We start from the raw sequence: 26725 nt of genomic DNA, 5'->3' as shown, positions 1-26725 counted from the left end.
TCCCCGCCCATCCTCTCCATCTCGCGCTTCCCCTCCCCCTCTCTTCCTCTCCAGCAGCCCCGCCCTCTCCTCGCCAGGAAGCCCCTCCCATCCCAGGAAGCCCCGCCCCCTCCGCCTCTCTCCCCCTCCCGTTCCTCTCCCCCTCCCCCCTCCGCTCCGGCTCCCGGCCCCGCCCCGGTGCTGGCGTCACAGTGACGCGCGCGCTGGCCTGCGCATCAGCCCCGAACCGCCCCCCCCCCCCCCCCTCCCGCCCCCCCCCGCCCTCCTCCCTCCTCCCTCCTCCCCTGCCCCCTCCCCTGGGCGGCCCCTCCCGCGGCCGTCCGGCTGCCTGCTCAGTGCTCAGCTCGGGGCGGGCGCGGGGCGCGGGGCCGTTGGAGCCGCTCTGGGCGCCGGCACAGGTAAGGGCGGCCGGGCCGGGAGGCGGCGGAGGCTCGGCCGGCCCAGCCCAGGCCGGAGGCCGCGCCGAGGTTGGCCCCGGCCCGGGGCGGGGGGAGCGAGCGGGCCGGGCCCCGAGCCCCGAGCCCCGAATCCTGGCTCCGCGCGCGGCCGCTGGGGGGAGGGACGGGCTGGGGGGGGGCCTGAAACCCCCGGCCCGGGGCTGACCTGCCTCCCCCCGGCCTGAAGCGTCCCGCGCTCCCTCCCGGGACGCCCTCTGGGCCCCCTCCCCGGTGGCTTGTCCCTGACCCCCCGGTCCCTGCCCCCAGGACGGCCCGTCCCCTGAACCCTCCCCAACCCCCTCCCGGACTGCCCTGCCCCCCACCTCTCCCGGTGACCTGCCCCCCTCCCCCAGCCTGCCCCGGCCCCCCAACATCCCGGTGACCGCCCCCGCCCCGGGGACATGCCCCGAACCCCGGCTTTTTTCCTCCTCCCGGCCCTGCCCCCCAGGACCAAACCCGTCCCCTAACTCGGTGACCCGCCCCCCCCCCGCACCCCGGCCCTTTTTCCCAAGGACGGCCCTTTCCTCCCACCCTCCGGCGGCCCTCCCCTCCCGGGACCTTGGCCTCCCCGGAGGTCCCCCCCGGGGCCCCCGGCCCCGGACGCCTGTCCAGCCCCGCCCCCCTCCCCACCCCCCCGGGGTTCCTGCCTCCTCCCGCTGCCCCTGCCGGGGGGCCGCACCCTCCTCACGGAGCTGCCTCCCAGGCCCCTCTCCTAGCCCAAGTGACCTGGTCCCCGCGGCCCCTGGCCCCCCGGCCCCTCCCGGGGCCCCCTGCCCGGGGTCCTTGTGCCTCGGCCCCGTTTGCCCCGGGCCCCAGTCTGGGGCTGAGGCCGGCGGGGCTGCTGCGCCCTTGCCGGCTCCCCCGGCCCCCCTGCCAAGGTTCAGACTTGAGTGCTGCGGAATTGCGGTATCCATCCCTGCATCCCTGCATCCCTCCTCCCTGCATCCCTGCGCCCCCCCTCCGGGCGGTGTTTTGTGCGGGTGGCCCCAGGGGGGCAGTGGCAGCCGGCGGGCCCCTTCCCCCAGAGGCCAGCGCCGTAGGGGCTCCCCCCCAATAGCCGGGAAAGGCCAGCAGGGGCTGAGGAAGCCAGGGAGGGGCTGGGCCCCACCGCCGGACTTCCCTTGTGGATAAGGGGCTGCAGGGCTGGGACGGAGCCCGGCCCTGGCCCCTCACCCCTGGGTGGGAGCAGGGGAGCAGGGCTGCCCGGGGCTCACATTTAACCAGTTAAAACAGTTGTGCCCCAATGACGTTACAGGAGGAGAGGAGAATGATTTTTTTAAAGTAAATTTGGCAAATATTGTGAAATGAAATAAGTTGTTTAAAAATCCTTAGATTCCAGACTTTATTAGTGAAACTAATTCTTTTAAAGTCTTACCAATTCTAAAATCCTTTAAATCGATGATTTCAAGTGGAACTGGGTGGTTAAGCTTTGAGACGACGAGTTGAATACATTTTTTAAGATCATAAATCTTTTGCCCAAAGATTTTGAGCATAACTGGGTGAGTTTTCCCATGGCCTGGAGAGAGAGACTGGGGACAGTGTTGCGGGATCATTCCCATTTCACAGATGTGAAAGCCAGAGAGAAAACTATTTCCAAGGTCACACCTAGTTGCTGACAGATTTCTGTCTCTGAGCTCAGGGCTTTAGCCCTTTTCATCCGGAGCTTTCAGGATTTCTTGCCTAAAGACTCTTGGCCTTTGACTTTGAAATCCCTTTTATTTTTTGGACAAGCTCCGCTTCGATGGGCTCTGCTTTACTTCTCTGTTCTTTCCAAGTAAGTAATCTAAACAAACCCCTTCTGAATTCTATTGCAAGAGTCGCCAAGGAGAGTTTACTGTTGGCATTGAAAGTTAGCTCGTTCTGCCATTATATTATTTTCTACCTGTTTTTCTAGACCTGAGACAGAGGGGTCCTGGTGTTTCCAATTTAATTTCATAATCTTAAAAAGCTTCCAAATGGACTCTAGAAATTGAAATGACTTCTTGTAGCCAGTTTGAAGAAATATTTCCCCTCTGAGAGAATTTATTGAAGGTGTTCACCATAGCTCTTCCCCCAAACAAAGAACTAAAAGTGAAACTCATTGAGAAAAGGGGGTAATTTATTGGCAGTGTTATTGAATGCCCACAATTCTCTAGGTACTCGATGGTACAAGGAAGACATGATTTCTTCCATGTAAGAGCTTGTTGTAATCTTAAGAGCTCATTAAACAGCCTAAAGCCAAAAAAAGCATTCTTATTTGAATTATTTTATGTCTTAGTATTTTAGGAATTAGACACAGGTGAGGGCATGTAAAGACTTTTCATCTGACTGCATTTTCTCAGTATTTTGGTTGCCATCCAGTAAGATGCATGTTTAGCCAAGACATTCTGAAAAGAAAAAAAAAATCAGGCCTCAGGTCCTTACAAATTTATATTGTTGCAAGTATTTACTTACCCCAGTAAATAGGAAGAGTCCAGGAGGATCTGGAGTGAGGGAACCTAGATGGGAACAGCTGTTCCCATTCATTTACTCCACTGGCCCACAAGCCTTCTCACTTGGGGGAACGGCAATTTTGGAGATAGAGTTTTCAGTGGGCACTCAGAGGTTTAGGTAGAAGGTGGTTTGTTCTGCCCAAAGAAAGGTGCTTTGAGTTGGAATAGTAGAGGCGGTCTGGAGATTTCTGGCATTGGGGTGGATGCTATTGCCTTCACTGCACCAGGGAAATGAGCCCCAAGATCTGGGTTCAAGTTGGGCCTCCGTGCAACCCTGGGCAAGTCAGCGGAGCCCTGAGCTCTGGATAGCGTGCCCACATTACCGGTGGCAGCCCAGGTGCAGCCCTGCAGTGGAAGTTGTCAGGAGCGTCCCCCGTACGCAGTCCCAGGGACTGCGGAGTGACCGTGGACTGGATTGCTTGGAATGATCCAGTGTTTGTTGTCTTCCCGGGTGGGCAGCTTTCCTTAAGGGAGATGGGCCTTTGGGAAGGGAGACCTCTCTGACCCGGGACTCAGGCTGTTCTTACCTAGGCACTGGCCAGGTCACAGCCCTACCTGTCAGCTGCAGCCGATGTGAGCGGAGGCAGGGTACATGACGCGGGAATCCTCAGTTTCCCCTTCCATAGAATAAGGCCATTGAACCGTTCACTTCCTTCTTGTGTTTCTGGCCCATTTTAGTTCTTTGTGATTGCATTCATTTTTTATGATGGACTCTTGCTCAGGTGATAGGCCTGTAATCTGGATTTGAATTCCTGGCTGAGTTCTAGAATATATCATTATTAGAATAATGGGGTGGGTGGTGAGCATTCAGAAAGGTCCCAGCCTGTGGATGGTCACCCCGTCATCCCAGACTCCTTTCAGCTCATTCTTTGATGGGTTCTAGACTGTTACAGTGGGGGATGCTTGCGGAGCTTGGGATTCTAGAGAGGCCTTTGACAAAGGCCCCACTGCTCAAATTAGTAGCAGACTGAGGACCCTGGGCTTTTGACTGGGAAATTTCTCTGTGGACCCTTTGGATGGGCAAAACAGCAACTAATTTTTTATCCTTAAATATAAATAGAGGGATCAGAGAAGGTGTAGATCTAGCTCATTTGTTCCAAAAAGCGTCTTAAGGGTCCAAAAGATTCTCTGCAATAGAAGACGTAGCTGTTTTATGTCTGAGGTTTAGAAATACTGGACTGTTCCTTGGAGCCCCAGGTGGATACAGGGGGGGCTGTGCATTCTAAAGATTATAGAAGTATGGCTAGTTGTGATTCAGTGATCATTGATGAGTTCCATTGGTGCGCACAGCCTTCTTCACTGGGAGGATTCTTCTCCATGTCTTTATGGCATTTCTCCCATTGAGGCTTCCCCTCCCACTTCAGCCTGGTGGCTCCTTCATCTTTTAAGCATTCTGATTGCCTGGTATTTCCAGTGTTATCTAGGCTTGGTTGTTGGACAAGAAAGGGAACTGAGGAGGGTTTGAGGAACCCGGGGCCTCGTCGGTGCAGCGGCCAGTGCAGCCCGAGCCGCCTCCCCCGGCTTCCCCTGGCATGGCTTGGGTTTGCCAGAGTAGTGTGTGTCCTGACATCGTGGAGCAGGCTCCCTTTTCCAGGGTGCTCTGTTGGGTCCTTGTGGTCGGTTTTCCTTTGAGAAGTGCTCCTGTCTACGTCTCTTGCATTTCTCTATTGTTCTTTGAATCCCCCTCCATTTTGATTTTCCCCAGAGTTCATGGGACACAGTGGAAGAATACTGGTGTTGAGAAGAGAGGTCTTTATTTCAGGGAGAAGTCTCTTCCTTGCAACAAGGCCCAAGCCTCATTGAAAAGGCTTCAGTTTCAGAGGTTCGGTGCCCGTGCTTGTTATTGTGGAGGTGAGAACAGCTAGCCTCCTGCTTGCCAAAGGTGTTGGCTTCTTTGTGAAGCATCGGTCACGGACAGCCCCACAACAGCGTGGATGAAGTAGATCCATGACGATTTAAGGGAAAAGCCACAAGGAAGAAGCTAGCAAAGTCAGCTAAGGAATGGTTTGTACATTTTGAAATAAACTTTTGCGGTCCTTAAAAGTGTGAAAAATCCATTTGAATTCATGGAAGTTGAGATACAGGCTGGGAGCCAGATTGGGCTCCTGGGCAGGATGACAGGATGCTCTTGTCAAGAAACTTCCTTTGTCCCACCTTGGTCTCGACTATGATCTGAATTTAGATGGGAAACCAATTGAGAATTTAGATGGGCAACCATCCATCCCTCTCCTGTGCAGAAACTGCATCTGAATGATAACTTGCTCTCAGAGTTGAATTGGAGAAACAGTAGGGTAGTTTGCATGTGCTGCTTCTTAAACCCAAACCACATCTTTATTTTCTTTAAGTGGTTTAGTTAGAGAACAAGTAAAATTTGTGTGAGGCCTGAGAACTCAGTGACTCTTAAAACTCCCCCTGTCCCATATCTGTCAAGATGCTGAGGCTCACAGGGAGCAGCATCAGGAGAGAGAAGCATCACCTGGAGGCCAGACTGTCCCCACAGCCTGGGCATAATCATCGGGCAGCTCAGCTTGCGATGAGGCTGGTCCTGTACCAGAATTGGGTCTCTCAGTGAACTGGAGTTCAGATCCTACTTGGACAAATAATTTCCCCTCCCAGGTCTTTTCTTCTCTCATTGGAATAAGGAGGCTGTTGGGCTCTGTGGCCCTGCACAGACTCAGGGGAGCTGGCAGTAGAGCATCGGGCCCAAATTCAGTAAGATTTGAATTTAAATTTGACCCCACATACTTTGTAGTTATATGGCCTTGTGCAAATAATTTCACCCCCTATTTATTTCCATTTACTCCTCTGTAAAATGGGGTGATGATGGCCCTTACCTTCCAAGGTTATTGTGATGGTCAAATGAGATGACATTTGTGAAGTGCTCCTCATAGTGCTTGGCACATAGTCGGTGCTTAATAAATGCTTATTTCCTTCCTTTCAACTTAAAATCTGAGCTTGCCTTTCTGGGGAGAGTCCAGGGAACCTTCTGTGTCATGATAAAATCCCAGAGTAGGTGCCGTTTTGGAAATTTGTTACAACATTGAAATAAAGAATCCCTTCTCTGCCTTGGCATTTGTGAGCTCCTAAGAATTTAAGGCTTCATTTTATATTTGGAGAAATAGGCTCAGAGAGATTCAGCAGCTTCAGTAACCCAGCATTAGGAATGGAACCTAGACCTTTTGGATCCATATCTCACGTTCTTGGGATAGAATGAGTTTTGGGGGAAAAGACATTTTCATCATCTGAGTCAGGGCCTTTGAAGGAGGTCATGGAGCTGGACCCAAGGGGCCTGTGGGAAAAGCCCCTCCTTACATCTTTTTTGTTGGACAGTTCCCAATTACTCTTATTCTGGACTCAAACAGGGAAGGTTTGTGGGGAGGACAGTCTGAATTGGAGCTGCCTGGGACTCTGGATCTCCGGGGTCCGATAGGCCTTTGATGCAAAGCTGAAGCTCTGAAGCAGGGGCTGGAGCCGTGGGGGGGCCTGTGCCAGGGACGTCATCAGATTCCTGATGGTCTGTGACAGGGGAGAGAGATAGACACAGCCGCCCAGTGTGGGGAGCAGCTGGAGGGTGCGTGCCAGTGAGAGGGGAGACAGGGTGGGCATCACCTCTGCAAGGAAGAGTGCAGCAGGCAGGCTGAGGGCAGGAGGACAGAGATGCCGGCCCAGGCACCTCTGCTCATGTGGGGAGAGCAGCTTCAGAATGATGACCGGGGGATGCAGCCGGAGAAGGGAGGGAAGAGGATGTGGAGGGGATGGTTTGGCTGGGATGGCCGAGCCCGTTCTGATGGGGCTTTACTAGAGCTTAAGTACTCTGATCCTGGAGCCCAAGAGGAGCTTGTATCCTTTCCCCATGCTTCCCTTTTTTTTGTGTGGATTACTTCTTGGGATTCTTTCTGAGTACTTTTTTATGATCTTTACCTCTGTGTATGTCCCATTAAAGTGTTGGAGTACGTAATGCCCAGCACTAAGTGCTGGGCAGGGCTGCAGGTGGCGGGGCGGGGGATGCTCTGGTGGAGGGCGGGGGCCAGGGGAGGAGGCTTGGGGGGGCCATGAGATTGCTTCACAGCAGCTTCTGGAGGAGCCTGACATCCTGAATGTTCAGTGGCAGGGAGAGGCCGGCGGCAAGGGAAGGTTTGGCAGTCCCAGTGGTTGCCTCCTCTTTGGTGGGTCAGGATTCCCGAGTCCTTTATGATTGAAGTGGTTTTTATTCATTGTGGACCCAGGATTCTCTGCTGGGGGGAGGAGCGTTCCTCCATTGCAAGACCCAGAAGCGCAGAGAATTCTGAGCATCTGCCCTGGACCCCGGGGCCTCTGGGAGAACCTGACCCTGGCTAGAGCTTTTCCGCTTTAAGCGGGCCTTCCACTTTTTGTTGTATTGGGCTTGAAAGAAGACCCCTAGACGCAGGATTTTGCAGACTGGATCTGGGCTTGGCTGTTCTTCTCAATGGCATCATGTGGGTTCCTTGGTCTAACTCAGAGAGTGCCTCTGGGGAATTTCAGGATAGATTTAAGATAGTTAATGTTAATAGTCTTCATTTCATCCCTTGGCCCCCTCTCACTGATGCTGGCTATTCTTACCATCATTGCCCCAAAAGGGAAGAAAGTTGCAGAAGGGCACCCGGGCTGGCCTGTTCTGGCCATTTTTAGAGCTCCTGCCCAGACAGTTGAATCTTCCTTAGACCACGTCGCCCCCCACGTCCTCGGGCTTGGATTGCCCTTAGCAATAAGTGGTTTAGGAGCTGAGGCTTGTCTGCTTTTCTGGTGGATGAGTAGATGAGTCCCACATTTGCACGGAGGTCCGCACAGGCCTCCAGCCTTAGAGTGCTACAGAGGGCATGGGCTTCTCTAGAGGGAAACTCTTACTTGGGATTGCTGGGCCTTCCCCCTGGACACTGGCTGGTAGGAGAGGGCATAGTCCACGTTTTTAACTGCCTCCCTCTGTGGTTTTTAGTGACCTGCTAGGAGGATTTCTTATGATTGTTTCCTCCCCTCCCCAAAAGATTGGTAATACTCAGTAGCTCTCCCTTCTCTCTCTGCAAGACTAGAAGCTGAACTTTTGGACTTGAAGCTTTTAAAGAGAAAAGGCTGAGAACAGCGCTTTGGAAGTCTCCTCTTAGCTCTTAAAGCCTCTGTTCTGGAATTTGGAGGTGCAGGAACTCTCTGGGAGGGAAGACATGGGGCTCTGCCCCAAGGTGACACTTCCCTTCCCTGGGACCTACTCCCACGTCGTGTCTTGGCTCTGCCATTCCTGATACCTAGAATAAACTTTTCCTCTCGGTCTTGCTCCCCCCATGTCTGTCTATTAACCCCCTTCCAGGACTTGTTAGGTAGCAGGTCTTCCATGAAACCTTCCCTAAACCCTTTCAGTGGGAAGTTGCCATGCCTGGGAATACTGGAAATAAATACAGGGGACTTAAAATTAGCTTTCTGGATGGGTATGCTGCTACTGCTTCCCAGGGCTTTGACCTTGGCTTACTTAGGGTCTTCAGGGTCCCTTCCACTTTGAGCCCCTAGGATCCCTCCTTATGTTTTTTGTGGTCCTGGACTTCCTTTGCATTTAACGTGCCTGCTTATTCTCTCAGTTATTTGTTTAGAAGTCTTTTCTGCCCCAGTCCTGCCCCATCAGGCTTTGGTGATGTATGAGTGGCCAACACTGCTCTAGTACAAAGCTTCTTAAACTGTGGGAGTCTCCAAATTATGATTTATTATCAGTAAATGTTTGATTTGTAACCCCATTTTATGTACTCATATTCTTGTATATCCCAGGGGTTGCATGAATGTTTCTTGGGTGAAAAGGGGTCACGAATAGAAAAAGTTTAAGATGCTCTCTGTCTAGTCTTGTAGAAAACATTTGAATTGAATTATCTTAATTGTTTGTAGCCCTTGTGTTTTATTTTTATTTACTTATCTGATAAAGTTTTTTTTTTTTTTTTTTTTTTTTTTTTTTTAAGAAAGAGATGGAAAAGAGAGATTATGATCTGCAAAGGGCAACTAAATGTTTTTTAAAGAGTAAACTCCCATTGAGGATTTCCATAGAGAGTCTTTGGCAAGCCTGAGCTTTTTATTGGACATTGTCTACTTTGGAATTGTCTTGTGTATTAATATTTATGCTTATAGGAGTTAATTTTCCAGTATTTGTGATGATACTGTACTTTCAAATAATTCTTAGAGAAATATCATAATTATGCCTTTTGAAACTCTTATTAGGATCCTTTGGCTTTGGCTTAATTTCTCATTGGTAAAAGGCGTTTCCTCATTGGAGATTTTCCTTTGCCAGGGAAGTCAAAGGTCTGGGCTCTGTCTTTGGCCTAAGAAATGTAGTTTTCTGTATAAGTCCATTAAAGCAGTCTGGTACATTTTCCAGAGTCTGTTCTTAATGTAAATGAGTTAATGATTGGACTTTATGCCTCAGTGCAATGGAAGTTGGGCAGGTTTCATAAAGAGGAGGGACAAGAGAGTTTCTTCTGTTTAGCTGATTACCATGGCAGGTAACTTCTTGTATGGGATTTCAGGGAGTAAAGTAGGATTAGATAAGTGTCAGAAATGACAAACTAGATTTCTTTCGGCACCGTTATTGCCGTGAAGATTTAGTAGCATAGCAAAACCCACATCAGAACCAAGGCTTAAAATTTACAGAAAAAAAAAAAGCCTCAGGTTCTAAAATAGAAAAACTCTGGAAATGTTAAGAAACAAGATTTTTCCTTAGAAGAAAAAGAAAGTAATAATAATTTCCAAATAGTTGTTTTGTGTCATTTGCAGAAGATGCTCTCATTGCTTGTCTTGGGTATCTTTGTATCTGTATAGAGATCTATTCAAGTGGGAGGAACAGGTTTCAGAAGCTGATGGTATTTGAATGGAAAAAAAGCTATTAAAAGGATGAGAAATGAGAAAGGGCAAACAGAATTGGAAAGAGACAAACCAAAATTGACCGGTTATGGAACTGTTGCCTGAAGGTTGAACTATTCAGATTGTTTTGGGAAAATAGAGTCTGTGTTCCTAAGTGGCTTTATGCCCATATCCCCGTTGTGTTCTTGCTTAAAGGTTATACGAGAATGAGACCTCTGACTTTGATGATAACATATCAGCTTTGAAAAAATAACTTGTTTCTTCTTTTACATGGTTTTTGACTGACATTTTATTATGAAACTATGTAAAATGTATTATAATAAAGTTTAGATAGCATTTGAGAACAAAATTGCTGAATTCTTGGATTTTACTTATTTTTATTTTAGTTTAGGGATAGAGACTAGACCTTTCATTTCCCTGGTACAAAAGTCCCCCTGCAGTCTGGCATCTCTCTTTGTAAATCCAACCTTTTCTCCTTTTTCCACTGGTGACATGAACCTTTTGCCTGAGCCAGACAGGTCTGTGTATATTCATGCCATTTTCCTTGTCTGGAATTTTTCCTCTCTTTTTGTTTCCAGTCAATATTTAACTCATTCAGTGTTGTCATGAGACCCTGCTTTGTTATTCTGAAAGCTTTAAATATGAGTAGTGCTAGTTTTCTTGAGTATATTGATAGAATGTTTGATGCTCCTCAGGAGCCACCAGAAAAGCCTGAAGGGGAAGAAGACAGAAATGAATCTTGTAAATGGGCTCTAGACCTTTGAATACCCCATTATGAGTTTGTACTGAAATTTTTTTCAATTCTTTTGTGTATCTTTTCTTCCTCCCTCCTTCCCTCCCTTCCTCCCTCTTTCCCTACTTTCCTCCCTTCCTCCCTCCCTCCTTTCCTTCCTCCCTTCTTCCCTCCCTCCCTCCCTCCCTCCCTCCCTCCTTTCCTTCCTCCCTTCTTCCCTTCCTTCTTTCCTCCCTTCCTTCTTTCTTCCCTCCTTTCTATCTTTTAAAAATCTGGACTCCTTGAAGAGTTTCTTTTCTTTTTAGAAAAAAAAATTTTTGCACCCTTATCTCACTTTATCCTAATAGTGAATTTTCAGTCACTTTAAAGACCTAAAGGTTTTGTATTTACAATATTAAATCTCATTCTCTGTATGGTTGAATATGTCAGCAATCTGTAATTTTGTTGGTGTTGGTATCCTGCATTGATACAAATTGTAGCCTCTGTTGAATTCAATAGATAGTCTTTTGGAGTTACTCTGAACAATAAAAAATTATCTTGTAGCCATTTTGGTAATGAATCTCTTTGAACTTAGTTGGTCTGATTCTTAGACAATAGACCTGGTCAATCACCAGACACATACTGGAAACCATCCATCTTGGTTGTTACTCTGCTGGCATAGCCTTCTTGTACTTAGGGCCATCTCTGTATCATGACAAGATGTCACGAGTAAGAGGACTTTTGACAGACCATTTGAAATTAAGTTGACAGTGTGATGTACCATCCTCTATTTCTTCTGATGTTTCATGTGGTATGATGCTTACCCTGGAATTCTTGAAAATTGTATTAGTAGTACCCAAACTCTGACAGGTCCTAGCAGCCTGGAAGTGTTAAAAGCCCTATAAAGTATGGGCATTGAAGGATTTTTTAAAATATAGTAAAAGGAAGAAAACATATATACACTAGAAGCCTTCCCAGTAAGTACAAGAGTAAAACAAAGATTCCTCTTTTTTTTTTTCCCCCAGTGTGTTATTTGGCTTAGTTTTAGAAATACTAGCAATAAGAAGAGAAAGAAGTGAAAGATTTAAAAATAGTCAGATAAAAAGTAAAACTATACCTTTTGCTGATGACATGATGGTTCACTTAGAAAATCCTAGTAATTCAGGGGAAAAAAAATGAAACAATAGCTTAAATAAATTTGTAGACAGTTAAACAATAAAGACTAAGACAATAAATCTAGAAAAATTAACAACATTTTTATATTGAAAAAATAAATCTAGAAGGCAGTAACAAGAATAGTATGAGACTATTATCATATTATCATAGAAAATTACAAAATGCATAAAATGCCTGGTAGTCAGGCTCCCAAAGTACACTCAATTCTTGCATAGATGAAATTATAAAACTCTGCTTACACACATACACACATAACTAGAAATATAAATGTGTAATTGTGGCAGGGGTATGCTACTATAAGAAAATAGTGATAATGGTACTGATATTACCTTACAGATTTAGTGCTACACTAATCTTCCAAAAAGATACTTTATAGGACTAACAACATAATAACAAGATTCATTTGGAGAAAGAAAAGCTCTAGAATACATACAAGAATAAATGCAAGTGATGAAAAAAAGAATAATAGAGGAAACAGTATTTCCAGACCTCTTCCAGATCTAGGCTCCTATAGATCAAGGCTTCTTATAAACTTTTTCCACTACTAACCCCTTTTTATCTGAGAAATTTATGGGACCAATAGATATATAAATCAAATACTTTATTGATAACAAATTGTAATTTTGTGGACTCCCTCCTGCCCCCCACATTCAATTTGTGACCCTATGTGGGGTCATGAACCATAGTTTAAGAAGCTGTGGTCTAGAACAATAATCATCCAAACCATTTTATTAATTTAATTTTTTTCTTTTTCTTTTTTTTTAATTAAAGCTTTTTATTTTTCAGAACATATGCATGGATAATTCTTTGACGTTAATTCTTGCAAAACCTTGTGTTCCAATTTTTCCTGCCTTCCCCCATCCCCTCTCCAATATGTGTTAAGGTTATGGCAAAATTATATGTTAATTCCAATATATGCATGCATATTTACATTTGTATTAACTTAGAAAAGAAATATAGATCTATGAAACAGACTAGGAAAAGCATAAATAATTGGATTTAATAACTCACTGTTCAGCAAAGCCTGGGACAAAAAGGACTCACTACATGACAAATAATTCTGGGAAAATAAGAAAGCAGCCTGACAGATTAGGTTCAGACCAGTATTTTATCTATGTAACCCGAAAAATGAAGATCATTTTAAAAAAAAAAAAAGAAAGAATGAGAATTAGAAGAGAAGCGGTTTCTATGTCCTTCAGAGTTCTTGGTAGCAAATAAGAGGTAGAGATGGTTACAAAAGAGAAAAACTTTTGATTCTATCAAATTGAAAAGCTTTCATATAAATAAAACGAATGGTTCAAAGATCAGACATCTGTTAGAAATGTCTGAGACCAAAATCCATTCTCCGACTAAGCAATGAACAAATGGATGGCCAAGGAAAAATTCTGACCTCTTTTAACAACCAGGTGAAAGAAGGCTTGTAATCACCAAGAAGAGAAATGCAAATCCAGACAAGCTTGTGCCCAGCAATGGAGCCCCTGTCCGCAGAGGCAGGCCCACCAGGGGCATTGTGCATGAAGCAGCGAATGGGGCTGCCGTGCTGGATGCTGCTTGGAACGATGGAAGCAAAGGTCCCCTTTAATCCAGAAAGTCTTCTGCTAGAAGAATATCCAAGGGGCAACAAAAGGCCCCATTGACACCTCCATATCTGCGAGTATATGTGTGAGGGGGTGGGGGGAATAGCAAAGAAATGGGTACAATGAGGTCCTTGGTGAGAATCGCTACATGTGCTTTACGTGAATGTGATGAGATATTTGTGCTTGTGAGAAGGAATGAAAAAAGCACTTCTCTGGCGCTTCCTTTATGCCATGCAGTGTGCACACAAAAAGATGAAGCCCCAGTCCCTGCTCTCAGGAAGCCCACCCTCTGCTGGGGAGAAACAATACGTAGGATTCAGTCACAGGGCAGCAGGAAAGGTCCAGCAGTCTTGGGCATTCTTAGTGAGGCCGAGGGTGCCAGTTTGGAGGGATTACAGGGCACAGTCCAGGCAGAGAGTCAAGCCTCCCTCTAGGGCAAGATGTACCTCCCTTGGCTGGCTCGAGGGCCCTGGGCCTGGGGGCTGAAGGAGAACATTATGGAATCGTGGGATTTGAGATTGGTCCAGCCGGGACTCCAGAACCCTCAGGTTCCTGGGAGGGCCAGCTCCTCAAGCTGCATGGTGTCCTCCCTGGACCTTCTGCGGCTGCTGCTTCTGCCATCTGGGGCCAAGCTGAACAAGGCTGACCTTCCCCCACGCTGGATGCAGTGTCCTCTCCCCTGGGTTCATTCACCTGAAACCCGGGCCGCGAGTCGGATCCCTTTGCCCCCATCCTGACTCCAGCTTGTCAGAGCCCTTCAGCTGTCCGTTAGGCCGCAGATAAAGATGCCAAGGGAAGGAAGGGGAGCCAGCCAAATGGCGTACAGATGGCAAGGACGCCCCCGCCTTGGCAGGGCCTGGAGGCCCGGGCTCTGGACGCTGTGTGGGACGTCAGACTTGGGCGCCGTGTTGGCTGGTTTGGCGCAGACTTTCTTCCTCCTCTCTCTTAGCCCTTTATTACAAGGAACGGTTTGGGAAATGGGAGTGATGTCAAAACAAAAACCTGCACTCAACATTTGTGTGAAAAATCTTTCCCAGAATTTGCCCGGGGATCTGCGCCAAACTCTCTCATTGGTAGTTTAGAGAGGATGCTTTCTTGTTTTTGAAGATGGGACCACCCTTTGCCTTTCTCCAGGCTGTGGGAGCCTCTTCTGTTCTCCTTAATTCTCCCCTGATTTCCCCCTGAGCTCCCCCAGTCCTCTCGGGCAGGGGGGCAGTGGTTAAAAGGACTGGACTTACCGTCAAGAAGAGCAGAGTTCAATAATGTCCACTGTCTCAGGCTGTGTGGGCCCAGGCAAGACCTTTGGTCTCTGCCTGCCTCTGTTTCCTCATCTGTAAAAGGATCAGGTGAGAGCAGGTGTGCAAGCAGAAATGCCCTCAAGTAGTGGTTGCTGCTATCATTCCATCCTAATCCCGTCTCTTCTCTTTTCCATTTTGACAAGGAAAAGGAGATAGGAGTTGAGTAATTTCACTTTTTTGTTTGTTTTTTCCTTAAAAAGCCTCTCTCTGTTGTGTCCTCAGCACCTTTTTTTAACAAGTTTTTAATCCCTGTTGGCATTGCTGAGACCTTTCTCCTGGGGGTCATTCTTTGGTGTTGTCCTTGGCACGTTTGCATTTGCAGGTGCTTTCCCAGGGAGTCTTAAGGACTCTTGAAATACCTCCCTCTTAGTTCCTGGGCAAGAGCGATCCTTTGCAAGGTTTTGTGTTTGCGAGCCTTTATCCTTTTTAATTTGGGGACGTGAGGTCATCATTAGGGCCTATCTTTTCTCTGAAAATTTTGAAATCCTCATTTCTAAAGTCAAGAGTAACCCTGCCTGATGATTAGAAATCCTGAAGTGACACAGCTATTTTAACCATTTTCTCTTTCATCTCACCAGCTAGATTAGGACACTGCATGTGCTTTTAATTGACCTAAGGTCCCCCTAAGACAGTAACCCCCTATTCACGCAGGGGTATCATAGGGCCGTGAAGGATGGCATAGCTCTGTTCCTGAAGAACCACTCACTTCAAAGACAATGGTTAAGGCACCCAGTGGGGAAGCTCCCTTCCCCAGTGATCTTCAGGGGCTCCCTATCACCTCCTGAATATAATCTAAGCCTCTTCCTGGGTATTCCATGTCATGACATGGTGAGCCTACTGGCCATCCTCATGCACAGGCACAGTGTTCCATCTCCCCTCTTTGGGCCCCCATCCCTGGGAACACTCAGCTCCCTCACCTCTGCATTCATTCCCCTGGCTTCTTATCTTTTGTAGAAGGACATTCTTTGTTATACCCATCTGACTTGCTAATACCTTCCTTTTTTTCAGTTGACAAGCATTTATTACCCATATCATCTAATATTATATATGTCTATGTATTTATAAGAACAGCTTTCTCTTTTACTTGCATCATGAGTAGATGAGGGAGAAAACCTGGGAAGTAGTCATTTTGTAGACTAGAGAAAATCTTTAAGTGGGAGGGCAAGGTGTGTCCAAATTAATGAAAAATTAGGAGCAAACCTAAAAAACCCTCAGCAATAGCCTAAACCAATTGAAAGGAATACTGGGATGCTACTTTATAAAATGCATTTTTAAAATTGGGCCCTTTGCTTGATTAAAAAAATTGTTGACTCAACCTTAGCTATAAGAATATTATTATGAATAAAAAGCTAAGGACAACTCACACTGTTTAGTTTTCCTATATTCTCCACATTGCTTTGGTCCGATAGCTGATTATCATATGCAACCACTTTTGATTTGGAACTTGGACAGTTCTGAATGGTGGAGCAAGTACTTACTAAATGCTACCTGTGTGCTAGCCATGGGGGCAGAACAAGGCAGCCACTAGGGGAGTGGTGACTTGGGAGGGTGTTATGAAAGGTTGCAGGGAATGGGAACCTTTCTCTGCCTATTTCATCTTTGATTCACAAACATATTTCACAAAGACGATTAATTTTATTTTTCTTTCTGGACTTGTGAATCCATTGAACTCCCTTCACCAGTATAGTTTGACAGCTCTTAAGCAATTTATAGTTTTAGAGAAGTGATTCTTGACGTGAGTTCATGGCTAGATTTTGGGAAGTCTCTGAACTTGCACCAAACAACAATTACATCTTTATTTTCTCAAACCTCGAGCTGAAACTTTTTCTTCGGTTTGGTAGCTTCACCAGACTAGCAGAGTGCTCAGGCTCACACTGGTATGGCTTCAGGCAGGTAACACAAGGATGAATGAGATGCTTACTGGGCTGCAGGCCCTGTGCATACAGAGAAAGGCCAGCTGTGGCCCCGGGGGCCTCTGGGGTTGTTCTCTGACTAGAAAGGCTCTCCATCTGATCCTCCTGCTGCTGCAGGGGTCCTGAGTGAAGTCCTTAGAGGGGAAGGGGCTCCTATCTTGCTGACCCTTTCCCATGACCTCTTCCTTTATTCCTGGCGAGACCCGAGTGGAGCTAGGCTAAAGACAGGACTTGATTTTTGAAAACTTTCTTTTGAAATGTTCAGCCTTGTGCTCAGTTTTTGTTTTTAAAGGGAACGGATGGTTCTATTGCTTAACGGATAGTTTTCCCAATACATTATCATCACCCTTAAGCACTTGTTTCTTCCCAAATTTAACAGCAAAATCGGGATTCGTATACTTAGTGAGAGAACACTAATTCCTGCTCCTGAAGTTGGTTTCTTCCCCCTTTGATAGACCTGATTGCTGTGTTCCTGGGATAAAGGGAGCTATTTTAATAAATATGGTTTTAGGACAGATTTTTTAAAATGTCAGCTCTTTGGCATATGTGTCAACAGAAAGTGCAGTACAGATAACAACACCTCTTCTTTGCTCAGAGAAGCTGCTGTGCCTCTGTTTGCATCTGGGTATATGGGCAATACTTCCAACAGAACTGGAAGGTGTGCTGTGAAGACCTGACATTGAGCAGCTTGAACGCAGTTTAGTTTTCTCCGTTAAGGATGGGTGGGAGGCAAGACCTAAACTGAGCTTCCCCCTCCGTTTTTGTTGGCACCTTGGGGTGGGGTGGGTACTGAGTGGGAGATTTTGTTGTAGAAAGATTGCCCCTTCCCTCTCATACCACCCCAGGTGGGAATAACAAAAACAAGCAGCTGAAAGTCAGGCCTGGCCTTGGCAGTGAAAATTCCTAATTTACTGAAGGTTTCAAAGAATCTTTGTCTCCATCTGACTCCCCAAACGGCCAGTGTTCCGGCTCTCCCTCCCCTGCTGCTTTCCTCTCCACACCTTCTGTCCTTCCTTAGGTGAAGAGAACTTTGACATCTGTCAGGCGCAGAGACTTAGGATTGCCCAACAAACACAGATTTCCTTGAAAAGTTAAAAAGTTATGGATTGTTTGCTAAATGTCTTTGATGCTTAGTGCTCCATTTCCCCTAGTTATGGTTGACATATGTGCAAGCCTGCTAATTTGCAGGATTGTCTTTGCAGCTCCTGCTCTCTGGTATTCAGAGTTTTGAAAGCTTCCTGTCATGGAGGGATCTCCTTTAGGTCTTTTCCCTATAGGATAAAGGAGAAAATGGATTTGTGGAAGTGAGTGACTTGACCAGGCCATATAGCCATGGAGCATCAATGTCTTTTACAATGAAGAGTCTCTGACTCCACACGCCTGTTTGTTTGCACTATCCAGCAATTTTTATACTTGAGAAAGGGTTTAATAGAAATTAATCTGAGTATCCTTAAGTCTTAGGTCTTAGATGATACATGGATTTAAGCTGAAATTAGTTGGATGTGAATTTGGCTATTCATTCAGCAAATACTTATTATGGGCCTACTGTGTGCAAGGTGCCATGTAGATTTCTGTGGGGGAAGTAAAAAAAAAAAAATAGGAATGGTTCTCTCCTTCCAGTCATGTCAAGTTTGTGGAAAACTCTTGAGTGAATGACATTAGAGGCTAATGATTTCATTGTTTTAAGGGAATGAGAAAGAATTATCTTTGTGAAAATACAAGAGAAATGACAGGAAGGTACATTAAGTCTGGGAGCAGGGGGGGGGAACAGAAAGAATCCAGATTGTATATATCTACTACTCACATATTCCATGAATTTCCATTCTTTTTTTTTTTTTTTTATAACTTTTTATTGACAGAACCCATACCAGGGTAATTTTTTTTTACAACATTATCCCTTGCACTCGCTTCTGTTCCGATTTTTCCCTCCCACCCTTCACCCCCTCCCCTAGATGGCAAGCAGTCCTATATATGTTGAATATGTCGTAGTATATCCTAGATACAATGTATGTGTGCAGAACCAAACAGTTTTCTTGTTGCACAGGGAGAATTGGATTCAGAAGGTAAAAATAACTCGGGAAGAAAAACAAAAATGCAAACAGTTTACGTTCATTTCCCAGTGTTTTTTCTTTGGGTGTAGTTGCTTCTGTCCATCATTGATCAATTGAAGCTGAATTAGGTCTCTTTGTCAAAGAAATCCATTTCCATCAGAGTACATCTTCATACAGTATCATTGTTGACGTATATAATGATCTCCTGGTTCTGCTCATTTCACTTAGCATCAGTTCATGTAAGTTTCTCCAAGTCTCTCTGTATTCATCCTGCTGGTCATTTCTTACAGAACAATAATATTACATAACATTCATATACCACAATTTACCCAATCATTCTCCAATTGATGGGCATCCATTCATTTTCCAGTTTCTAGCCACTACAAAAGGGCTGCCACAGACATTCGTGCACATACAGGTCCCTTTCCCTTCTTTAGTATCTCCTTGGAGTATAAGCCCAGTAGTAGCACTGCTGGGTCAAAGGGTATGCACAGTTTGATAACTTTTTGGGCATAATTCCAGATTGCTCTCCAGATCCATTCTTAAAACTATTGATGCCTTCCTAGTTTGTTTTAACCCACCCAATTAGTTGTTCCATTCAATTCTATATGACTTCTTGAATTAGGTTTTTTAATAGACATTGTTAAGTCACAACACTCATGAACAGGTTGATCAACAGTTGATGAATTATTGTGTTGACCACAGGAATGAATGAAGAGATCTATTAAGGTGTGGAATGGTTACAGTCAGCATTGGTGAAGCTCTTACCTACCCTAATTAAGTCTTTTGATATATCAAAATGTGGGCATGAAGTCAAACTATGTGTTAGATTTATGAATATTATAGGATTGTGCTATCCATTACAAAGTTCTCTTAACTAAATTAGGTGAATTTAATAAAAGTCATAGAATGTTGCTTGTGCTTAGAATTCTAAACTGATTTCCCTTAAGTCTTAAAAACACCTTCCTTTTTTGGGATAGGGAAAACTAACCCCAAGTTCTTGCTGGCCATGTATTGATCATTTCACCAAACCTGGCTTTAGTTTATAGTAGAGAGTAGAATCTACTTTGTAAAAGTATTAGCTTTTAAAAGCTTATCAAAAGTTGCTAGTTTTCAAATTGTTTTAATTATAGTCAAAAAAATTAAAGTATAGTAAAAAATTATAGTAAAAATACTATAGTAAAAAAAAAAAGCAACACTTAGTAAAAGGATAATTTTCCTATGGTTTTTGAATTCTCATATGAGGTAGTGCAGATTAAGGATGTCAAGATTATGTTATTCTCAAACTAAGCAACTGATTTTTGTAACTTGCTCTTGTTTCATGTCTTAAAACGGTTTTATTTCTAGACAATGAGAATGCATGATTCTCATTAGGAAATAAAGCTCTGGTCACATGGCCCAATAAAGGCAGAGTCACACCTAAGCATTTTTTGTCTTCCTGTCTTGCAGATGTATTTGGGGACAGCAAACATGGATGAGTTCTTTTCATCAAAGAGTCTTCTATGAAGAGACCCCAGTAGCGGCAGGCAGTTTGAGTGTCCTCCCATCCCTGGATCAGCATGGCAGGTTTCAAGAGAGGGTATGATGGAAAAATCGCTGGTTTGTACGACCTGGATAAAACTCTGGGCAGAGGCCACTTTGCTGTGGTCAAACTTGCCAGGCATGTTTTTACAGGGGAGAAAGTGGCCGTGAAGGTCATTGACAAGACCAAGCTGGACACTCTGGCCACCGGTCACCTCTTCCAAGAAGTGCGCTGCATGAAACTGGTGCAGCACCCTAACATTGTGCGCCTCTACGAGGTCATTGACACGCAGACCAAGCTCTACCTTATCCTCGAGCTTGGAGATGGAGGAGACATGTTTGATTACATCATGAAACATGAAGAGGGTCTCAACGAAGACCTCGCCAAGAAGTACTTTGCCCAAATAGTCCATGCCATCTCCTACTGCCATAAACTCCACGTAGTACACAGAGACTTAAAGCCCGAGAACGTGGTTTTTTTTGAAAAACAAGGCCTCGTGAAGCTGACGGACTTTGGGTTCAGCAACAAGTTTCAGCCTGGAAAGAAGCTTACCACCAGCTGCGGTTCTCTGGCATATTCTGCCCCTGAAATTCTGCTTGGGGATGAGTACGATGCTCCTGCTGTAGGTAGGTGTTTGTCTGGCCGCTGGGCCCTCTGTGCCGATGCGGTGGGATAGAAGGCTTGGCTGGGACAGGATGGCCTGGCTGCCAGGGCACGGTCCCAGGCCCGCGTGGCTTTGCTCGATGTGCCCTCTGCTCATGCTGCCCCTGGTTCGGTGATCAGGGACGTCTTGGCTAGGGCTCATCCTTGCAATGTAGATTGGGAGAGGCTTGGGATAGTGCTCAGGCCTTGCCCCCCACCAGGAGCCAGACAGGGAGGAGGGCGTTCGTCCCACAGGGGGGACCTACGGGGGCACTGGAGGGTCTGCTCCACTCCAGCCCTGCTGCTCTTCTCCAGGGGAGGGCCAGAGAGTGGCCCCAGGGCACCCGAAAGTAAGTGTGGCCCGAGAGAAGGCTGAGCTGTGGGGGGTGCTTTGTAGGCTGTCTCCCTCATTCCAGGAGACCCGCACAGGCCCTTTCCCCCAAATTTAGTCTCAATGATGTGTTTTCATGGTCTGGACAGAGCTGTTCAATTTGGATTCTCCTCATTGAGAATTTGGGCTGATTAAGAGGGTGTTTACATAATGACCATCTGGACAGGTTTGTGAGGCGGGGCCAGGGGCCAGCCAGACCCCTCCTCTCGTCTTCTCAGAAGTAAAGAGCGGCCCATCTACAAGCTGGCCCTCACCAGGCAGGGTACAGATGAGCTTTAAGCTTGGGAAGTCCTCAGGGAGGCAGTGAGGGACACCCGAGCCCCTGGACTCGGGCAGTCCAGCCTCGGACACTCAGCATCTGTGGGCACAGCACTGGCAGCGTCAGGTCCTGCGCTTCTAAAATGGGCCCAGTCACAGCCGCTCCCCCCCAGGGCCTGGCCCACAGGGGGGCATTTAATAAGTGGCCTCGACCCAGGCCTTCCTCGTGGCCCTGCCAAGTTTGCCTCCTTTGCCCAGTCGGTCAGCAAACATTTCCCCGTACCCATGGTACTGGGAGATAGAGACAAAAGGAAATGGCCCCATCCTCAGGGAGCTTACGTTCTTGTCGGGGGAGGGGGAGGATGTGCCCACCCCCAAGTAACATAAAATAGAGGAGGAATTTCGTGTGCATTACTTCTCCAAACCCCTAACTGCCCCCTTTTCCAGATAGGAAACAGTCTCTGGCTCCATGGCGTGCCCAGGGCCTCCCTGCTCCACTCTCTGAGCCCGGGCTGTGTCCCTGGGAGAAGCTGGGCTGTGAGCCGGGTTGACCCAAGGACTCAGGCAGGGCCTTGTGGGCAGGCACTCGCGAAGGCCTCTCTGCGCCACCGTTACCAGTGTAGTCACTGCCGCCCCCCAGTTCCATCAAGTATCTGTACCAGGTGTTCCCGAGTGTGTGAGAGGAGCAGGTGCTCATTTGGGAGATTTCACTTCCCTGAGATACTGATGCTTCTAATCCCCCTTAAAATGCTGCTCAGATGGCCCCTCAAGCAGAGGGGGTTGGGGGCGAAGCGGCTCCGAGGTTGGCCACGCCTGGGTCTCCCCGGCCCGTTGCAGCTTGTGACTGTGCAGCCTGGAAATGGGCACATTAACTGGGAACCAGAAACAGACTTTGAAATTAATTATTGTGAGTCTGGTGGTTTTGAGGATGGCATTTTTTACTTGAAATGCCCCAAGCTCTGTGATAATGAGGCTTTGGGGTCCCCCCATGGGAAGGTACTGTCATATGGTGGAGCCTTTTCCTAAGCCTGGGCCACAGGGGAGGTTTTGCCCAGCAGAGAGACGGGAGCCTCAGGCACCATCAGTGCATCCCCCACACAGGTGGCCTTCCCCAGTCCCAGGAGGGATCTTGTCCCTGATGCTGTCTGGGGGCGAGCAGGACTCTGCCCCGGTGGGTCCGGTGAGGTGGAACTGCTCTGCTGGCCCCCGCCCCTTGGGGGCTTTACTCCCCGCGGCCCAGCTCCCTGGTTTTTACCTTTGTGACCTCACCCCTCAGCCTCTCTTCCCAGTCTTCCTGTGCTGGATTCTCAAGGACGTTCTGTTTTCTCTACCTCCTTGGAGTCAGCCCCCAGGTTCCAGCCCTGCTCCTGAGAGCCCTGGCTCTTCAGCTCTCTCTGACCTGCAGCTGGAGCAGAGGCTGTGGCTGTGATGGTGGAGGGAGCTTCCTTCCATACTCCAGGGGCTGTCCCAGGGCCTGAGGGGGATTTAGAACTGGGGGGCCTGCATGTGATCCTGGGGCCCCATCTCTCCTAAAGATTGTGGAGCTGATTGAATGAAAGCTCTAGAACCACATGGAGGACGGTTGTCATGGGCAGGGAAATCATCCTGCTGTCTTCCTGTGCCAGCGTTAGTTTGATGGGACAAAGGCCTGGATAGAACTGGACAGTTAGGGTTGGTTATGGGGGAACAGACTCTAGTAGCCTAAATGTAATCCAACCAAGCTGCTGGCTAGGAGAGGCTGGACCCAGAACAAAACCTGTTCTTAGTGGGTCTCTTGGAAATATGTAACATGTCAAGTGTGTGTGTGTGTGTGTGTGTGTGTGTGAGTGAGTGAGTGAGTGAGTGATACTAGACTGGGTGTTTTTAAAGATGCTCATTCTTGTTTGAAAATAGGAGCATAAAGTTTTCATTCATCTGGGTTCACAATGAGCTAACTAAATGAATTTAGTTGAGTAGAAATAATAGAATTTTATCATAAGGAAATATCTAAGTTTTTCTTGTAAAAAGACTTAATATACATATGTTAAGTTACACATATACTTTGTGTATGTTTATCATTTCATAGATAGGAATATATATTAATTCATGACATTATATAGCTGCTCTGTTTGCCGCATTGGGCTTCTGTGAGAATTCAGCAAATGAGATGATATGTGTGAAAGCATTTTAAAAAATGTAAATTACCATATAAAAATGCTTACACCTTTAGAATTATTAAAATGTTGGTGTCGATTTTTCCACAAAGTTCCATTGATTGAAATGGTCTGAAGGTTGTAAATGATCCATAATATTTCTAGACTAGGTTTTAGGTTCAAAACTAGTGATTTAAAATATTTCCCACATAGGTGTGTATTATATTTTAGGGTTTGGCAAATGTGTTTTTGAAGATCATCAGGGTGGCTGCTCTTGTGTTGTTTAGGGGACCCTCAAGTTGTTTGGGGTTGCCTGGGTTGAGGGTGGAGTGCTCCTTGTGAGAATGACCCAGCTAATTTCAGAGAGGCTGACTCATGGTAACCCCTAGTGACCCATGGCCTTGGCTGCATGGTGATGGATTTTTCAGAGTTCTTGAGTACAGGGTTTATGTGCTGTTTTTAAGGAAGTGTGTGGAGCCTTCTCAGAATCATGTTCAATATCTGGGATCCCAAAGGAAGCCAATTGTGTTGGAATACAGGAGACAAAGCATTTTTACAAATTCCAGACCTTTCTGCATTGCACGGGGACTGAGGCTGTGTCAGGGTAGGGAATACTGGCACCGTGGAGAATGACATCTTCCCCACAGGGGGTCTCTCAAAGATGCAGAGGAGGGGTCTTGTCAGCATATGTTGCTGCCCATGCCCACAGAGAAGTTAGTGGGATGTCCCTCAGCAGGGACCGGCCAGTGTCCCATAGGAAGGGCCAACCAGGACCAAGGCAGCCAGCTTCCAGGCTCCTTCATGGTTTTCATTCGTTTCTACCATTTCCAAGGATTGTTTGGTGGCTGCTGTGCTCTGGTGAGAGGAGGACAATCAGGCTTCCTCCCCTTTCTTACAGAAGCTGCCCTCCATATTTCTTTTCTTCGCCACTGGCCTCCAGCCCCTGAGTGTCCTGAGTAAAAGTGACCCTGTGTGTTCATCCTGTGTAGGAAATAGAGGTGGAGGTGGCCTTCCCTTTGGAGAGCCGCCTTTGGAGGTTTCCATGGCTTCTGCCAGGGTGAAAAACTGGGAGGGAGGCTGGGGGCCTCTGCCCGTGAGCCTCACTCCCACACAGGACATTGGCCTGCACAGCTGTGGGTGACAGTGGGTGCGGGCCAGTGCCTGATCAGGAATGGAAGAGGGTCAGATTTTGTGCAGCGGCTCGGAAAACAAAGGAAGGAGCTTAACCAAAAGATGACTTGGAGGATTTGGGGGTTGGTTCTGCCTTATACAGCCAAGAAATGACAGCCTTTGAGTGGTGGCCATTTATCCCAGAGACCAGTCTGCAGTTTTGCTCTTGGTTACCTGATAGCACAGAGGCTCGCCCTTCGAGGCTAGAACAGGAGAAGACCGTCTTCTTGTAGTGAAGGCTTCTTGATGGTCATTTTTCATTGTTTGGGAGATGTGTGAGCAGAATAAACGATCCATAAGAGTTTACAATGGTCCATGAGTAGCCAAGTGATGCAAGGAAGAAACTTTCTGGTTTGGCGGGGGTGGATGTGGGGGTACTATTAGTGCCTCTTTCAGAAATATGAGCACGAGGTTGCGAGTCATATATCCAACCAGCTCAGGGCAGGGCACATGGGGACCCAGCTTGGTTTCCATGGAAACCAAACTCTGTTATGTAAGGAAGTTGCATGAGTAGCTTTGGGGTTGTCATGGCTCCGGAAACATCTTGAGCAGCCCTTTCACAACCTCATCTTTAAAGGGTGTAGAGTACAGCTGAGCTGTCCAAAGACTTTCACTTTACTCACAAGTAAACACACCACCACCCACCTGTCAGAAAGAACAAAGGTTAGAGTGGATGAAAGCAAATAGGGACACTAATTCCCCGGTGGCAGAGTTGTGAACCTGCCCAGCCCTTCTGGAGAACATCTGGAATGAGCCCTGAGTGGCTAAAAATTGTGCATGCCCTTTGATTCAGCAATAGCACGTCTAGGCAGTACCCCAGTGACATCCCAGAAAAGGGGAAATGACCTGTATGTACAGACATTTGTAGCAGCTCTTTTTGTGGTGGCAAAGAAATGGAAATTGAGGGGATGCCCAGCAGCTCGAGAGTGGCTAAAGAAGGTGTGGTGCATGATTATAATGGAAAATTATTGTGCTGTAACAAATGACAAGAGATGGTTTCAGAAAAGGCGCAAGAACTCTGTGAACTGATGCAAAGTGAAGTGAGAACATTTTGCAGCCGTGTTGTAATGATGATCAATTGTGAGAGACTTGGCTACTCTGATCAGTTCATTTTCAAGCCTCATGGTGAAAAATATTCTTCACCTTTGGGGAGAGAACTGATGGATTTTTGAGTGCAAATTGAAGTATACTTTTCTTGCTTTTAAATTATTATTTGTTTTTTACTTTTTTTGTAACATGGCTAATGTGGAAAGATGTTTTGCATAATTTTACATGTATAATTAATTGATATCATTTTGCTTTCTCAATGGAGGAGGGAGGGATGGAAGAACATGAAAGAATTTGGAGCTCAAAATTTTAAAAGGAAAGAATACTAAAAATACATTTAAAAATTTTTTTTGTCTTTTAAAATTTTTTATAGTAATTGCTTTTCATTTTTCAAAATACATGCAAAGATATTTTTCAACATTTACTCTTGCAAAACTTTGTGTTCCAAATTTTTCTCCCATCCTTCCTCCTCTTCTCTCCCCTAGGTAGCAAATAATCTAATATAGGTTAAACATATGCAATTCTTCTAAACATATTTCCACATTTATCATGATGTGCAAGAAAAATCAGAGCAAAAAGGGAAAAAATGAGAAAGAAGAAAACAAGCAAACAAACAACAGCAACAAAAGTGAAAATACTCTGCTGTGATGTGTACCTAGTTTTCTTTCTTTTTTTTTTTTAGTTTTTTTTTTTTAATAGCCTTTTATTTACAGGTTATATGCATGGATAACTTTACAGCGTTAACAATTGCCAAACCTCTTGTTCCAATTTTTCACCTCTTACCCCCCACCCCCTCCCCTAGATGGCAGGATGACCAGTAGATGTTAAATACATTAAAATATAAATTAGATACATAATAAGTATACATGACCAAAACATTATTTTGCTGTATAAAAAGAATCAGACTCTGAAATATTGTACAATTAGCTTGTGAAGGAAATAAAAAATGCAGGTGGGCATAAATATGGGGATTGGGAATTCAATGTAATGGTTTTTAGTCATCTCCCAGAGTTCTTTCTCTGGGCATAGTTGGTTCAGTTCATTACTGCTCCATTGGAAATGATTTGGTTGATCTCATT

General features: G+C 46.2%; 1 protein-coding gene across 1 annotated transcript in view; it reads left to right on the top strand.

Moving 5' to 3' along the window:
• Positions 1-269: 269 nt before the first annotated feature.
• SNRK (SNF related kinase) overlaps positions 270-26725 on the top strand; it is a 49409-nt gene continuing 22953 nt past the window's right edge. Inside the window, exons 1-2 of the mRNA XM_031940467.1 lie at positions 270-398; positions 19934-20632. Coding sequence (XP_031796327.1) covers positions 20044-20632 — 589 coding nt within the window. The 5' untranslated portion in view covers positions 270-398; positions 19934-20043. The remainder of the gene's footprint in view (positions 399-19933; positions 20633-26725) is intronic.

This window comes from Sarcophilus harrisii, chromosome 5 (assembly GCF_902635505.1).
Source record: "Sarcophilus harrisii chromosome 5, mSarHar1.11, whole genome shotgun sequence".
Lineage (NCBI taxonomy): Eukaryota > Metazoa > Chordata > Mammalia > Dasyuromorphia > Dasyuridae > Sarcophilus > Sarcophilus harrisii.
This window is presented reverse-complemented; position numbering and strand designations above follow the sequence as displayed.